Consider the following 16,440-nt stretch of genomic DNA (forward strand, 5'->3'; position numbering starts at 1 on the left):
TGGTACTTGTTGTATCAACTGAATATATAATTAAAAATAAATTTAAATTTTCTGATTTAAAAAAGTTTGGATATGATTGTACTTCAATATGGCGAACCGCGACAAAGGACGCAGAAAGTGGGGAGGATTTTTACAAGGTACCCTGAAAAAATTATATCACTGAATAATATAAGTATCTTAATTTGCAATCTCATGATTATATTTTATGTGTACGTAGTTAATAAACACGTATGCCCCTTTCAATTTTGTTGGGTGCATTTACAGAGTTAACCTCACCAAACAAGCTAACCTAAAAATACAGCGGGAATTATTATGCTGTGATATGTTGTGAAATTTACCAGAGTAAGAAGTAAATTTAGCATACATTATAATTTCTGTTAGATTTTTCTAGAAATTATAAATTTATTTCAACTAATTAAAGATTATATAATTTTTATTTCTAATTTTCATAGATTGATAGTAACTGTAGTTACTGTCAAGAGTGTCAACAATCACTATTAAGTTATTATACTTAATAGAGTGTTATATTCAATTAATAATAATATTTAATTTCTCTATACAAATAAATGTTATATTATTTAATATATTAAATATTAAGTATATAAAGAGAGACTATTAAAAATATAAATATTGTATATATAACTAATTTTTGATGAATTTTATAATAAAAATTAATTTTTGACTCATGCCACAAGCACATTTAACTTATTTATTATATATAATAAAATTTAATTAGAAAAGAATGTATTTATTTATTTATTTTGTATTGTATTTATTTATTTATTTCCTAATTGATTTATGATATAAATTACTTATCTTTTTTTTATTGTTTATTATAGATAATAATTATAAAATTTAGCAGTTTTATTATTTAAAAATTTTCTAGAAATTTTTTTTATTTTAAACAATGATATTATCATAATACTATAGTAATAAGTACTTATCAGTTTATAATACAATTTTTGAATTTATAACATGCTTTAAATTAAATTAAATGAAATTTTTATGTAAGTAAATGTAATATATTTCATTTATTATAGTAAATATAAAACTGTACTTTTTAATGAATTTACAATATATTAAAATGTATTTCATTACATATCATTATTCATAATGAATAAATTTAAAAATTAGAAATTTTATACTTTCAGATAATTCAAAATTAGAAAAGGACAGATCAATGGGAATGAGAGGTGGAGGAAATAGAGCATCTCAAGCTTTATATAGGCCAGGAAGTGGACCTCTTCGAAAATCGGGCAGATCTACAGATGATTTAGATAATGAAAATATCTCACAAGAAAAACCTAAATCAAGCTCCGTCCAACATCGCTTAAAACAATCACAACTCAATAGATCTAATCAATCTCAAAATAGTCCCCCATCATCTCAAGTTGAAAATGTAACAGAAAAATTGAATGATTTAAATATTAACTACAGAAGCATTACAAATATTGAACAGGCACAAAGTTCTTCTCAAAATAATCCTGGAGATTCAAGAAGAAAAATTAAAAAACCAGAACAACAATTATATGTACCAAAAAAAGTAAAAGAAGCATTGGCTGAACAGGATGTAACAAATAGGTGAATTCTAAAAAATATTTTTGTTTTGTTATTAATGAAGAATTACAGATTGAATAAAAATATTGTTCATATCACTTAGATCTCCCAATCAAGGAAGTTGGGAACGGGATCAAGAGAGAGAACATAGTGAAGATCGTGATTCTCATTCCAATCGTAGTCATAAAAGCGATAATCAACGTAATCGGTCGAGTGGTCACATTAGAAGAGATAGTGAAAGTGGAACTAAAAATCGAGATGAACATGGTAAAAGATATTCGGGTAATCGTAGAAATCGTCACGGAAATGAAAATGAAGAGCGTTGGCGATCTGATTCTCCTTTATCTAATAGAGGTTATGGAAATAGAAAAGATAATTCTCGTGAAATTAGACAGGTTTGGAATGATATGTTAATATTTTGTATTATATTTAATTATATATATATATAATTTTTAACATTTCTAACATTTTTTTATTTAGGGCTCAGAACCTCTTTTTGTAACAACGAATCATTTAAATGATTTTAATCGCACTAGAGATACACGTAGTGTAGAACCTGCTGGACATGCAGAAAAGTTTCAAGGCAAGCCACCATCAGGCAAGTGGGGTAGTGCAAAAGATAGTTTGCCAAAAAATATAAAAATAGAACATTTACCACCCAGATTACAAAAAAAATATCTTTTGGATAATGGTTTACCTTTACCACCAAGTTCATCACCTTCAGAAGATTCATGGAGTATTAATATCTCATTTCAGGTAAAATTAATATTATTTTAAAAAATATTTATCCATCTTTCAAATAAAGTTCTTTTGTTTGAAAATGTTAATTATATTTTTAAAGGCACCATCAAATTATAATTTTCCACCTGCAATACAACATTCTCAAACAATGCAAAATTTACCTCCATCTGGTCCATTACCTCCACAATCTAACTGGTCTAATACAGCACCATCGCGAACTAGAGGTAGAGGTAGACTTAGACCGGAAGATTTAGAAAGTTCAACGAACATTTTTAGGTGTGTTACACCTGATCAGTATTCAGCTCCAAGTTCCAGATCTCATACACCAAGTCAAGAATATATGCAAAGGTATGTATATAAATGTATACCATATTTTATTAAATTTTTAATATTTAATTTATCATTATTATATATGATACTAATTTAATAATTAATTTATTAAAAATAGATCTTACGATCGTCGTGGCAGTAATAGTACTATGTACACTAGTATGGAAAGTTTAAGTCGAGTAGATAGTTCAGTGTTGCCGTCATCAGCATCCCCAGTTATCTCAGTATCAAATGTGAACAAACGTCAAACATCACCCGAAAATCATCGTCGGGGAATATCTCCGTCTGCAACTTTACATCGTACTCAAACGTAATGATTTGTTTAAAGTAAATATTTAATATTTAAAATATATTTTAATCATTTGTTTTCGATTTTTTTTTAAGGCAAAGAATAAGTAATACATCTGACCGTAATATAACACAAGAAAAGAAAAACGATCAACAAAATTCAAGTATCAGTTCATTAAAAAATGAAATTGTTAGTATTACATCAAATATATCGGCTGAACATCCATTCGTAAGCATTTTATTTAAATGCATTTATTATTTATATTTAAACATATGTTATATTTAAGCATATTTATAATATATAGGATTGGAGCGAAGAAGTAGAATTAAGTGAAAAACTGGAAGCTGAGCGTGCAAGTCGTAGTTCATCTGTACTGAGTTTACGTGAAAATGTTAATGTATCAGGAAATGAAACAACAAGTAATCATAGTCGACGTAAAAAAAAAAAGCGTGAAAAGAAACATGCAGCAGATCGTGGGAGGTAAGAGTTATTAGAATTTATATTTTTTATATTTTTTCTTTATATATCGAGAATTTCATCTAATAAATTTATTTATTTATTTTTTTATATTTTTTAAGAAGTAACAGCAGAGATAAAACTCGTGTTAATAGTCGTGATCGACAAAACAATCAACAAAATAGAGAAAATGATAACTATAATAATAATCAAAAGAATAGTAGCAGTAATAGAAGATACGATCATAGAAGACATCGCAATATTATACAGCGTAGCCGAGAATCTAGTAAAGATAGAAATTATCGTGGTGGTAATCGAAACTTTGATGACCTTCATAGACATAGGTATAAATAAATTTAAAATGCTTGTATTCACATTATCTTAAACTTTAATTTTATTAATTTATTAATGTGTGTAAAATTAATATTTTATTAATGTGTGATTTTCAGATTATCTGATCGATATTTAGATGAGAATTGGAGAACAGGTAGAAAAATGTCAATTTGTGACTCTGACGATGGACGACAAACACCTAATATTTCTTCTCATTCTATCTCGTTGTCAAATACTTTATCCACACACCAAACATCTCCTAGTGGATATACCAGTTCTCAACCACCAGGTGTTTTAGTGTTACCCGATACTAGCCAATCTCCGCCTAGTCATCCAGTTTCGAGGCAACAAGGAACACAACAGCAAAGAACGTTGTTTGATCCCAATAATCCTAATAAACCTATTGTTATTACTTCACCCAGTAGTAGAGCAGTAGTACAAAGGTATAAATATATTAAAAAATATTTATTTTTTTTTTATTGAATTATTTATTAATGTTAAAAAAAAAATTAATTGATCCGTTTGCTTTACTTTTAGAGAAACTGAAACAATATCTCAAGGTTCGACTATACCAGTGTTTCAATCCCATGGAGGTATTACTTCTACTCATCATAGTTTTCAGGGAGCACATTTAGATGGTGTACCACCACCATATATGACAAATGACCAATTTGGAAATATAAGACCTTCGTGGTATGATCCTTACTCTGATAGGTATGTGAATCTTTTATAAATTATGAATAAAAATAAGAATAATTAATTATATTAATAATAATAATTTGTAATTTTTCGTTCAATAGTTTCCGATTAGCCAAAAATCCTTATTTACTCTTGGATATAGAACGTGCTGATTTAGAATTGCAATGGATATTAAGTTCCGGTGGTTTTACATCAAATTGGGAGAGGGTTTTATATATAAGACACTTTCTACAAGAAAGTTTAAAAACTTTGCTCGAGACTGATATTAAATTTTGCCAAGCTGAGAATGTTGAACAACATTTTTGGAAAATACTTTTTTATAATATGATTGAAATGCTACGAAAAGGCATGCCTAAGGAAAGTTCTGAAGGGCGAGAACATTATAAAAAAATTATGTTACAAATTATTGACGATGGTACTGTATATTTAGAGAGTTTATTGACTGTCCTTGAAACCAAATATGAATTTAAATTGGATACATTTCTTGCATCGTCAACTTTGCCTAAGGGTCTTGGGATCTTAGGTTTAGCCTTAGTAAGTGCGCAAAAAATATATCTATTTTTGGGCGACTTGGCGCGATACAGAGAACAAGCAAATGAAACAAATAATTATGGAAAATCTAGACAGTAAGTGCAAATAAACTGTTAATAGTATTACATTTTGTAAAAATAGCATGTTTTTTTCCAAAGTTTCTCTCTACTTTTTTTTTAGATGGTATTTAAAAGCACAACAACTTAATCCAAAAAATGGAAGGCCCTACAATCAGCTTGCATTGTTAGCACATTATGCTGTATGTATTTTTATGTTACAAACAATATATATATATATATATGTATTTTCTTATTTTTTCTTGATTTTAATTATACTTTAAATTTTAGAGACGGAAATTAGATGCGGTATATTATTATATGCGATCCCTTATGGCATCTAATCCTTTCCATTCCGCGAGAGAGAGTTTAATAGCACTTTTTGATGAAAATAGAAAAAAGGTAGGATAAATGTTCAAATATCTTACTTATATGTTTGTATTAATACTAACGTTAATAATATTTTGATTTTGTTTTGCTGCCAGTATCTACATTATGTAAGTAAATTTCGATACTTGGTGTGATATTTCTAAGTACCGGTTATTATCTTAATTAAAGCTTGAAGTAGTTCTCTTTATCTTCGAGCAATCTAATATAATCTATAATTTTTGTTTTACGTGCATTGATATAATATTTTTTAACTTTTGTTTTACGTGCATTTTCTTTATGCATCATATGCCTTCTCGCACGCTTTCAATTATTAATAATTCAGTGTATAGAAATCAGTATTTCTCGCACAATTATAATTAAAAGCAAATCATTCTATGCTTAAATAAAACAGATAGCGTAATTAGTAATTTGAAGTGGTAGTGTTTATGAATAATAGAAATATGTATATGATATATATATATATATATATATATATAGTTTGAATATTATTCGATCCATTGCATTTGGCTAAATTATTTTCTAGAAATCAAAGCACTATTTCTATTAGTTATTAGCACTGTTTCGCATAATGATACTAGCATGCATATTTTTTAAATAGTTGTAGTACAAGAAAGGTACAAACATTCAAATGGATCCTATTATGCTTTATGTGTATGATGCTTGTATCTTTCATTAGTATTTGAGAGAATTTTATATATAATAGGATATAAATACTTGATGGGATTCCCGAGTATACAATGAACTCTCATTTACGCTATGCACTATGCTGTTCTTAATTATGCAACTAGATTTAGAATTGAATTTTAATATATTTTAACAGTATGAATCAACGGAACGGAAAAGGAAAGAGGAGAGAGAATGGAAAGAACGGGCCAGAATGAAAGAGAAAGAAGGAGCGAACAATATTGGTGGAGGACTAAGGAGAGAAATTTGGGTTCATCCTGGTGGAAGACGAGTTCGTCGTACAACTACTGCAGCCACTGCCAGTGAAGCGAGATTATCTCATAGTGATTTAGAGGAATTGGCACAATTAAGCAGTGTCGAGGTAATAGAATTATTTTTCTTTTTTATCTCTATTTTTTATTGTTGTTTAATTAAATAAAAAACAAAATTATAATTTTAAATATATTATATTTTCTAAATATATTTTTTCTTAATAATTATTTATATTATATTTTAATGTAAATTGTGGATTTTGTATGTTTTAGGTGAATAAACGATTTGTCACATCTTATCTTCACGTTCATGGGAAACTGATCAACAAGATAGGGTGAGTAATTTTATTATCCATAATTAAAAACAACCAATTTGAGAATAATTACAAAAGTTAAACATTAAAATATATATATATATATATATATATATATATATATATATATATATATATATGATTCTTATCTGATAAAATATTCACGTATCGGATAATTATATTTTTCGCGATAAACTTTTGAGTAAAAGAACATTTATTTTCATAAGGTGAATACAAATTTAAAACAGAAAATAGAAATTATTACATTTTCATCGAATGTTCAAACGTATAACTCTGACAAGTTAATAATAAACTCTAAGAAACTACTAAGAAACGACATGTAACTTGTCGTTCACAGTTTTTACGCAGAGCAACGTTTCTGCATACTTCAGCTTAGTAACTGTTATGTTTTCCTGTATAAATACTCGCTCGAGAATTAACCGTGGACTTTCTGTGTTTATTCAGCATGTTTCTGCGAAATGTTAGCTTTTCAACCGCGTTCTTTTCCGTATTATTGAATCTCTCAAAAGTAAGAATTACATCAGAATTTATTTTATTTGTTTTTTTTTTTTTTTTCTTTTTCTCTCATTATTTTCGTTTCATCAAATTTCTCGAATTTTACGTTTGTTTGAATTCGTCTATAGGAAACGTATGTACATCATCATGTGTTCTCGTTAGGCCGCGATATTACCTCTCGTACCGCCGTTTGTTATGTGAGCAAAGTTTTAATGGCTCTCAGAAGAGCTATAACGGGGAATTTCCGCCTCAAAGGGTTCGACTGTGTATAACTTTGGTCACCATATAGGTGGTCTCCGCCCCTATTATTAATTGCACCGTAGTGGTTTCGATGCTGTCGATAGATTGCTATTAATTTAGGAAAGTAATTTACGAATTACACCCCGGATGCATATTACATTCATAATAATCCATTTATTAATTGTCAATTTAATAAATTTACCGGTTTATTTGAAATTTGAAACAACGTTCCGTTTCTTCAGAAAAATTAAATTTCTTTCCATCTTTTTCAACATACAAACCATAGAAAATTTAAAATAGAAGAAAAAATAAAATCTAATGAAGAAAATCGAACTTAATCGGAATTAAAAAAAAAAAAAAATATCATCAAATATCTATTTTTAACAGATTTTTCCTGATTATAAAATTATTTGATTAAACGATCCCCCTAATTGTCTAACAGTGTATTTAGCAGCATTAACAGACACACATCTTTGATCGTCTTCTCTTTATTTTCGTAATCTTTCGTTTAGGGATTTCCATCATCAGTTTCTTTTTCCTCTATCTTGGTAGTCGTAAAGGATGGGAAGAGAAGAAGCATTTCTGGATGCTTAAATTAACATTAACTATTACGTAGTTACGTATAATACGTATAAAATCGTCGAAGAAGAAAAATAGGCTGTTTTACAGTGGTTAAGGTTGAACACCGTATGAAGTCGTGTTCTGAATTCATGGAATCGCATATTAGACGGTAGTTCCATCGGTATGTGTAACTGTCGGTCTGCAAGTATCGAAAACTGATAATGGTACGTCTTAAGGTGCGTGTTAGCGGTCAACGTATGAGAAATTTCTCATAACGTGTACAACGTGGTGAACGTGTTTTTAAAAAAACGAGATACAAAACGGATGGAAATAAAACGGGAAAAAAAGTTGTTTCATTAAAATAGGCGGTCGAGAGTTGTTCGGAGTTAAAATCGGTCTCAAATAACAAGGTGTTAAAAGGTGTAGTTACAAAGTTGCAGACTTGTACGTATCAGAAAAAGAAACGACGCAAGAAATTGCCAACATTTTCCCTTTAATTACATCAGACTTGCTTGGATTTAATAGTAGTATCGTCAATCTTGAAACGTAACTTTTACTTTTTAGTCCTTCCTTCTCCCCACTTTGTTTGTACGCTCGAGTTGTACAAACCGATATATATTCTTTATCAAATAATAATAATTTTCTATCAAATTGTCGAAAATTTCGAAGTTAAAATTTAGATAGCACAGAGAATAAAAATCTGGTTCGATAATCAATCTCTTCCTTCGATTCTCTCATTAATCGAAAATTTCGTAGTCACGATTTAAAATTTAGATAGAGAATAAAAATGTGATTCGGTAATCAAGTTCTTGAATCGTCTCGAATCGTTCCCTCGCATTAATTATTTACGTGCTCGCGATTCGAAGTACCGGTCGGAAAAACAAACCCTTCTCAAAACCCTTCTCTCTGTCCGTTTTACGTTTCCGTTTCATGAACTGCGTCCGTCCACCGTGGAAAGATCGATCTCGCCTGTGCAGCTATACCGCGCGTTCAAATCACCGATCCTCTTTCATTCCATTGTGAGGAGCATGGATAACTAGTTTCGCCGCGAGATTATAACAGAGATCCATAATTTTGGAAGCGTGCGGTTTGCTGGCCCCTTCGTCGCGAGTTTATCGAGATGAGGGGAAGAATGAAAAGAAAGGTTGATGGTGCGGTTGACTGGGCTGTTCGAGTGCCCGACATTTGCAACTCGTAAAACTTGGCGCACGAGAGGGTATCGTTTGACCGATGGAGCACAGGTCTTTTCCTTTTCAGGAGCGTGACGATGTTGGCAGATTGCACTCAGGAGAGAATGCCGATCTTGCGCGTGTTTTACCACGAGGATATTGGCCTCTCGGGTTCGTTTTCGTTCCCGAATCGTTGAATTTCTGAGCTTTATCGAGTTTAACGAAGGGACGAGTTTCGAATTCGAATTGAAAACTTGGAGGTTCGATTCGAAAAGAAGTTTTTTCCTCTCTTTTTTTCTGGTTACCGTTAGAAAGGAGAGCAAAGAAGGGAACAGGATCGATAAATTTCATCGTGTAATCGAGACCCGAAGCCGATACCAGCTTATTAAATGTAATATTCGAAGCTATCGCGGTTTCTCGCAACGTGATATTACGAGTATCGTAAGAGCGTCGTTCGGTGTAATAAAGAACGAGTAATCTGGAAATATAGGCCTATTTCCACCTATTGCCTATCTGGATCCCTTTCATGGAAACTTTACCTTGTTTGATATACTTCGTACCTTTTTTCGACGAAATTTCCAAAAATATCGGTATAATAAACGCGCAAAAATTCTCACACAACTCCCCGCGTTCCCACGTTACGCGTGGAAAAACTCTTCTTCTCATAAGTACAATTTCTAGTGCAGAAATTCATAGGTAGTCAGGAGGCGCTTACGATTACCGATCCATTGCGCCCATAATCGTAACGAAACGTATCCTTTCGATTCTTTCTCTCTTTTTCTCGCTCTCCTTCTCCTCCTCCTCTCTCCCTCTCTCTCTGCAAAAGTTACTCCGTCCAACGCGCGGTTCTCGTTCCTCCTCGAGGTCCGCGGCCGGGATCCCTGGAACCCTGTCGAGCCAGCTCATCGTGTGGCTCGTGTGCGGTGGCCACGTATACTGGCACGTAACTTCGTGTTTTCTTACACGGCGGTAAAAATGTTAATTGACAATTGCGTGGCGCCACTGGCCCCTCCTCTCCTCCTCCAAAGGCTGTTGCACCTCTCGTGCCATCCTCCACCACCACCCGTTTCAACACGCGCGCACGCACACCTGCCCGCCGCACCTGTGTGTATATCCGGTGTTTCGTGGCGACCTTGCGGATACCTTGCCGGCCGGTTTAATTGTAGCGACGTAGGACGCGTCAGCCACGTCATACGTGATAGCCGTGAAATCGGTGTCGATATTCGCGCCGGAGGATCCGCGATTTGTGGAAAAAAAAAAAAAAAAAAAAGAAAAGAGAAAGACGTTGCAGTGGCCCATTCGGTGGCGGCCGGTTCCTTCGTGGAATTCGCCCGTCTCTGTCCTCTTTTTTTCTTTTTTGGAAAATCGTACGCTTCTTCAGCCGTCCTCGAAGCAGGATCGGGAGCGATTTAAGGATATTCCCTCCCTCGGTTTTCGATTTCGTCACTTTCGTCGCGTTGGATGCGAAAGGTGATGGAATTCGTTGCGTAGAATCGTGCTTTTTTAACATATTTGTGGAACGAATTTAACGAATTTTTAGAGCATTTCTTAGATTTTTCATCATTTTTATCTTTCGATGGATTCGAAAGATGATGCATCAGGAATTCGTTCTTTTTTAACGTATTTGTTAACGAATTTTTACTCAACCTTTTTTTACGGGAAACCGTACGCTTCTTCGTCCTCCGAATCGATCCGGGTTCTCGATCATCATTTTTATCGCGATGGACACGTTGGAATACGTTCTTTTTCTCCAATGTATTCCAACTTTTCCGCTTTTCGCAACGTAACCAACCCTTGAAGGGCCAAGCGCATCCCTTCGATCCGTTAGGGGCAAGTTTTCAATCCCGCACTTGGATTCCTTGCATTAATTGGTTTGCCGGGGATCAGGAAGCGAGAAGGTGAAGAGATATCGATGTGGGGTGGGGACGACGACAGTTCACCTCACCGTCGAATATATACTCACGATCTATAATTGGAATTGTGGTAGGTACAACCGGTGCTATTGGTTAGGCGGTTGTTACCTAGCGATACGTGCGCGGCATGGTTATCCTCTCTCTGTCTCTCCCTTTCCTTAAGCGCCCTTCCCCTCCAAGGGAATAGAGGGCGGCAGGGGAGAGAAGAAGTTTTAAAGATGCAGTTTGCCGTGTAGATGGTTGGTCGGTAATGGATTTGGCTCATTACCGGCCCAACGCATCGTCCCTCTAAGCGCGCCTCACCCGCGGGTTGCATGCCCTCAAGGACGCACTGCTTCCATGCAACGCACGCCCTTTTCTGTCCCTCGGAAGAGAGGAGATGTGGATAAGCGTCATATCTCGCGGCCCGCATTTATCAAGGGCCGCGATGCGTCTCTATCTATCCGCGTTGAGGGTACGTTGAACCTTGCTGCCTCTCCTCCGTGGTGTGGTAACACTGTGGCCGGGTAAATGTGTGGAAATTAGTAGAAGTGTGTGTGGAAAGGAGAGAGAGAGGAATATGGGCAAGAGTCTGGAAAGTCGTGGTCACGGTTGGAAGAAATCTCGGGTATAGATAGGTGCATCGAGATGATGGCAAAATTTAATAAGTCACGAATGTAAAGTTACTTACGTTGATTCGAATCAATTTATAGGTTAAAAACAAATAATGATAATTACGTGAAAATTCGATTGTAACATCTACTTTATTCGAAATTTTTAACAACCACTCTTACCTCAACGGGCTATCAACTGGCCGCTATCTCTGATCGAGATACATAAGATCGTTGAAAAATGGTAATTCACGATTTTCCTTCGCCAATTATCAACGCCACAGGATAATTGTCTCTCTTTCTCTCCCTTATATCGGGTTATCCCATTCGAAAGATCGTATTCCTTCCGACACGTTATAACGCGCGTTCCACGGCTCTTGTTGTAACTCTTGTTGTAACTCGTCGAATCGATCGAAACGAAAATCCTCGTTAATCGTGCGCGCATAAGAACGCGATAATTAAACCTATAAATTGGTATCGCGAGAGGACGAAGGAGGAGGACAGGGTGGTTCGCCATTTCATAACACTTGTAAAGCAAGAAGCGGAGGCAGTAGCCTCTTTCGTTCCACGGCTCGAGCGTGCAGCTGCGTGGAAGAAGAGAGACGGACAACGAGGTGCCTGTTCGGGGGAGAGAAGGAGGAGAACAACGTCACGTATATACAGATGCAGAAAGTTAAGTAGTAGCGGTGGGATACGCTATAAGGCCCTTGCCCAACACACATGTCGATCCCTGTGTGCGGATGGTCGTTTACCCGCGGCCCTCGAGTGACGACCCCGCCCGCTTCAAGGACACCCCTGAACACCGCAGCCTCGGACCAGAACCCGACCATCTTCAACGAGCGAGCGCGTATGCATCGTGCCATGACTATCTGGATTCCTGGTTGCCTGTCGATAGGATGCCTCGACACCCGTTTCGAGCTTTACGCTTCGCTGATAAAACTTGTGACGAATCTCTGCCGCGACCTCTTCCCTTTCTTTCTTTCATCCATCCGTGATTTCTCGCCGGTTTTGGAAAGAGATGAGACGAGGATGAGGATAGATTTTGATGAATTTTTTCTTTCGTTTCTTCGTGATTTTTCGAAAGATGGTGGAACGAGGTTACAGCGACGACGAGTGGAAAGGATAGGAGGGTAATAATAGATGGTTTTGGTTTAGGCACATGGTTTTTTCATTTTTTTTCAGTTTAGTTTCTCTGACTTTTCGTGAGACGGTGCTGGAACGGTAGAGAAATAGGCGATGAAATTTATTTTATTATAGAGTTACGTTTTATGTATATATATATATCGATATAATTTTGATCGCGATAAATTTATTTTTTGAATTTTGAGAAAAAGTAAAAAAAAGTGTTGGAGCAGTCGGGTTTTCGAGCACGTGTAATTTATTATTGGAACCGGTGCGGCGAATAATTCTGATAAATTTCCGAATCTTGATCCGTCTCTCGAGGATTAACGCGGCGAATAAAATTTCTTTCTTTCACCGCGGCGACTTCTTATTCAAAAACGGGATCTCCTTCCTAACAATCTCGACACGGCGGAACGTTTCTTTCACCGAAATAGGATGCGCATTTTGATACGTCATCCCTCCTTTCATTCTCACTCCGTAATGGATGTTGATTCCCCCCTCCCTTAGAAACGAGTATTTCTCTCGTTTTAATTGAAAAATCCTCCTCTCTCTTCTTCGTTTAGAAATCTTCTTAACGCGATGCTATTTTTGCCCCTTGCAACGATAATCTCGCGCTATCCCCTTTCACGGCTCCTCTTATTATTACCCTCGCGCTGTAAATTTAAAACCTCTTGTTGCCCAACGTTGAAACGCTTGTTTTCTTTCATCGAGGATGACGTAAGATTCGCGATTTATTCCAGATTGCGATATATACAGTGATACAAAATTTAATAGTCAAGATTACGAGTAAACTTTACTTCAATAATTTATCGTTCGAAACGTAATAATAATTGCGAATAATCGTGATTATATACGAAAAACGGATCGACCATAATAACGAATATTATTTCGATAAGTAATTATCTATAAAGTAACCTTATACGTATATAATCATTTCCAAAATGAATCGATCAAATTTTTCTACATATGTTCAAATATATATTTTTACAAGGTTAATCAACGCCAGTTTCTCCTCTCAACCAAACGCTCGACAAACTTCGACCACTGAAACGAACGAATATATGTCAGGTTGAGAAAGTATTTTTCATCTTAGGAAATTCTTCGTAACTACTTCCTCGCGCAGGCTCGAAACGTGCAATTGTTACAATACTTTCATAAAATTGTAGTAGATCTATACGTAATCACACGTTACAAATGTATATCGGTGTTGAAATTGTTACAATACTTTAACAGAAGATGGTAGAGGAAGATCTGGTTTATACAAGTATCGCCACTAAATACCTTCCTTTACGATCGTTCCTGTATCATTTCCACCTATTATTATATCCCCCCTTCCTGTCGAGAAAGATGTCTTTGACGATGAACGTTTGACCCCCTCCCCCTCCCACTTTATCACTCTGTTTCTCGACGCACAACAACGACCCGCTGCGGTGGTAGTGGTAAATGCCCGCTCTTAACTCTGATTTATGGCGGTCAATAAAGAGATCATCCATAATACGAGGCGAGCTGCTTATTAAGCCTCGGTTGCCGATGTGTTTACGAACTTTGTTTCCTATCCTCGCTTTCCTATCCTCTCCCCTTCCCTCGAACACGATTCCCCTCTTCTCTCTTCCTTTCTTTTTTTTTTTTCTTTTCTTTACCCTCGGCGAGCATCGACGTTTTCTGGCGCACGCACGCACGGAATCGATTCACAGTCGTTGATTAGGGTAACGATGTTTTCCTCCCTGTTGAAGAACAACACCTTTGCGGTGCATCCGTTTTAACCCCATAATCTCGATTCCTAAGCTGAAATTGCACGGTCACGGACCGTGCCTCCTCCTCGTTTCGCGTGCTGCCCCAACGGTTGTAGAAACGATCCATCCACTCGATGCTCGAGCAATCGCCGATCGTTTCTCGCGTTCCGCTTCTGCTCTCCCCCCTTTTTTTTTTCTTCGGTATACAACTATTGAACTATTGATATTTCTTCTTTCGTATGATTGAATTTATCGACGAGTCAAAATTTCGAGAGAAATTAAAAATTAAATTTCTTGTTGAATTGTATGTACGAAAGTAGAGACTTTCAAACGTGATAGATTTTCTTGGGAAAGGTAGGTGGAAAATATTATTGTTCGTCCGGAATGAGAGATCAAATTTTTGTACGTCTTTCAAATATATTTTAGAAAATTAGTCGAGTTAGCCAGCCTCTCGTCTTAATAACGTAACGAACTGAAATGAACGAATATGTTAAAATAAAAGGGAGAAAGTATTTTTTCATCGTCCTCTTAGGAAATATATTAGAAATTCTTCTTCTCTTTCGAGTGCAATTCCATAAAACTCGTAGTAGATTCGAGTATATATACTTATAAATAATTAATAAGATTAATAAAACAGATTTGATCCCATTTTGAGTTCGAACGAATCCGTAAAGTCGTATCATCGCCTCTCTGTAATAAAGTTCGATCGAATTGAAACGCATCTCCTAAGTTTGCCCTTAAGGCGCAACAGCCTGCTGCACGATGTATCAATCATATAAGAAGCATCGATATCGATGCCACGGGCGATGGTAATGAGGGTTTAAACTTGACACCTTATTACAGACCGCCTCGATCTTCTCGTGTTCGAAATTGATTTAATGCGTGTCGTTCAACATACGCTTCTTACGTTATTTCGATCGCTTCCGATTCTCTACGAAATCGTGACGATGAGGTTAGTCTTTCTACCGTATCTTTAAAACATCTATCGAGCTTTTTTTTTTTTAATTATTTAAATTTGAATTTATTCAATTCAAACAGAAATATCGAAATATCTTCTGTGCTTGTGCTTTCTTTATATGTATGCGTAGAAAAAGACATTGGTAAAAAAAAAAAAAGTTACGAAAGCGGTCAACTTCACAGAAGAAAATTCGTACAAGGATACTTGTTCTTTTTTAAATTTTAATCGAATGGAATATCGAATTATCAAACGATATATCGTAGAAAATATTCGCGATAAAATAAAGTTAGACGTAAAAGGATCGAGAAATATTGACACTGGGAAAAAAGAGGTTACGAGAGCAGTCAATTTCACAGGAGAAAATATAAGGAGTTACTTGTTTTTAAAATTTTAATCGAATGGAATATCGAATTATCAAACGATATATATCGTAGAAAATTTTCGTGATAAAATAAGTTAAGAGGATCGAGAAGTGTCGAAGATGGTCGTAAGTGAAGACTTTTCAAATCAAGATAAGGTATAAAATATTTCGAGCACTGTGAATCAGTATCTATCTACAAAATCGATCAAGATTCTGAAAAGATATCGAGCTGGATTCGATGGCGATAACGTTGATAACGTTGATCCATTTAGATCTCGTAATCGAGATAATATCGGCTGCGTTAAATTTTTATCGATAGTCGATTAATCTTGGGCTCATAATCATCGCCTCGCCCATCCCACCACCGCCATTTATAAAGCCTCGAATTGGAGAAAGTAAGATAATTTGTTTGCCTTCGACGGTGGCTCCTTCTACTCTCCTATTGGATGAACCAGTTCTTTCTTTTAAGAAATGATGGCAAATCGATGGATGGATCATGCGTGTAGTGGTAGAATATTCTGATTTATCGGTTTGATTTTACGGGGGATATTATCAAATCGAAGGCTTCGAGAAATCGGGGGATATGTCGCGCTTAATGATTAAATGATTTTCATATTTTTGATTTTCGTTTTATATAATTTTTTAT

General features: G+C 35.1%; 1 protein-coding gene across 1 annotated transcript in view; it reads left to right on the plus strand.

Moving 5' to 3' along the window:
* The first annotated feature begins 28 nt into the window (after positions 1-28).
* LOC100866761 (telomerase-binding protein EST1A) overlaps positions 29-16,440 on the plus strand; it is a 120,034-nt gene continuing 103,622 nt past the window's right edge. Inside the window, exons 1-16 of the mRNA XM_086909561.1 lie at positions 29-137; positions 1,152-1,581; positions 1,661-1,952; positions 2,038-2,313; positions 2,399-2,646; positions 2,747-2,938; positions 3,013-3,145; positions 3,222-3,397; positions 3,496-3,717; positions 3,823-4,149; positions 4,244-4,420; positions 4,507-5,031; positions 5,117-5,195; positions 5,284-5,394; positions 6,203-6,427; positions 6,591-6,652. Coding sequence (XP_086765687.1) covers positions 89-137; positions 1,152-1,581; positions 1,661-1,952; positions 2,038-2,313; positions 2,399-2,646; positions 2,747-2,938; positions 3,013-3,145; positions 3,222-3,397; positions 3,496-3,717; positions 3,823-4,149; positions 4,244-4,420; positions 4,507-5,031; positions 5,117-5,195; positions 5,284-5,394; positions 6,203-6,427; positions 6,591-6,652 — 3,524 coding nt within the window. The 5' untranslated portion in view covers positions 29-88. The remainder of the gene's footprint in view (positions 138-1,151; positions 1,582-1,660; positions 1,953-2,037; positions 2,314-2,398; positions 2,647-2,746; positions 2,939-3,012; positions 3,146-3,221; positions 3,398-3,495; positions 3,718-3,822; positions 4,150-4,243; positions 4,421-4,506; positions 5,032-5,116; positions 5,196-5,283; positions 5,395-6,202; positions 6,428-6,590; positions 6,653-16,440) is intronic.

The sequence above is a fragment of the Apis florea genome, unplaced genomic scaffold (assembly GCF_048593485.1).
Source record: "Apis florea isolate Af1SG1 unplaced genomic scaffold, ASM4859348v1 contig_3158_pilon, whole genome shotgun sequence".
Taxonomy (NCBI): Eukaryota; Metazoa; Arthropoda; class Insecta; order Hymenoptera; family Apidae; genus Apis; species Apis florea.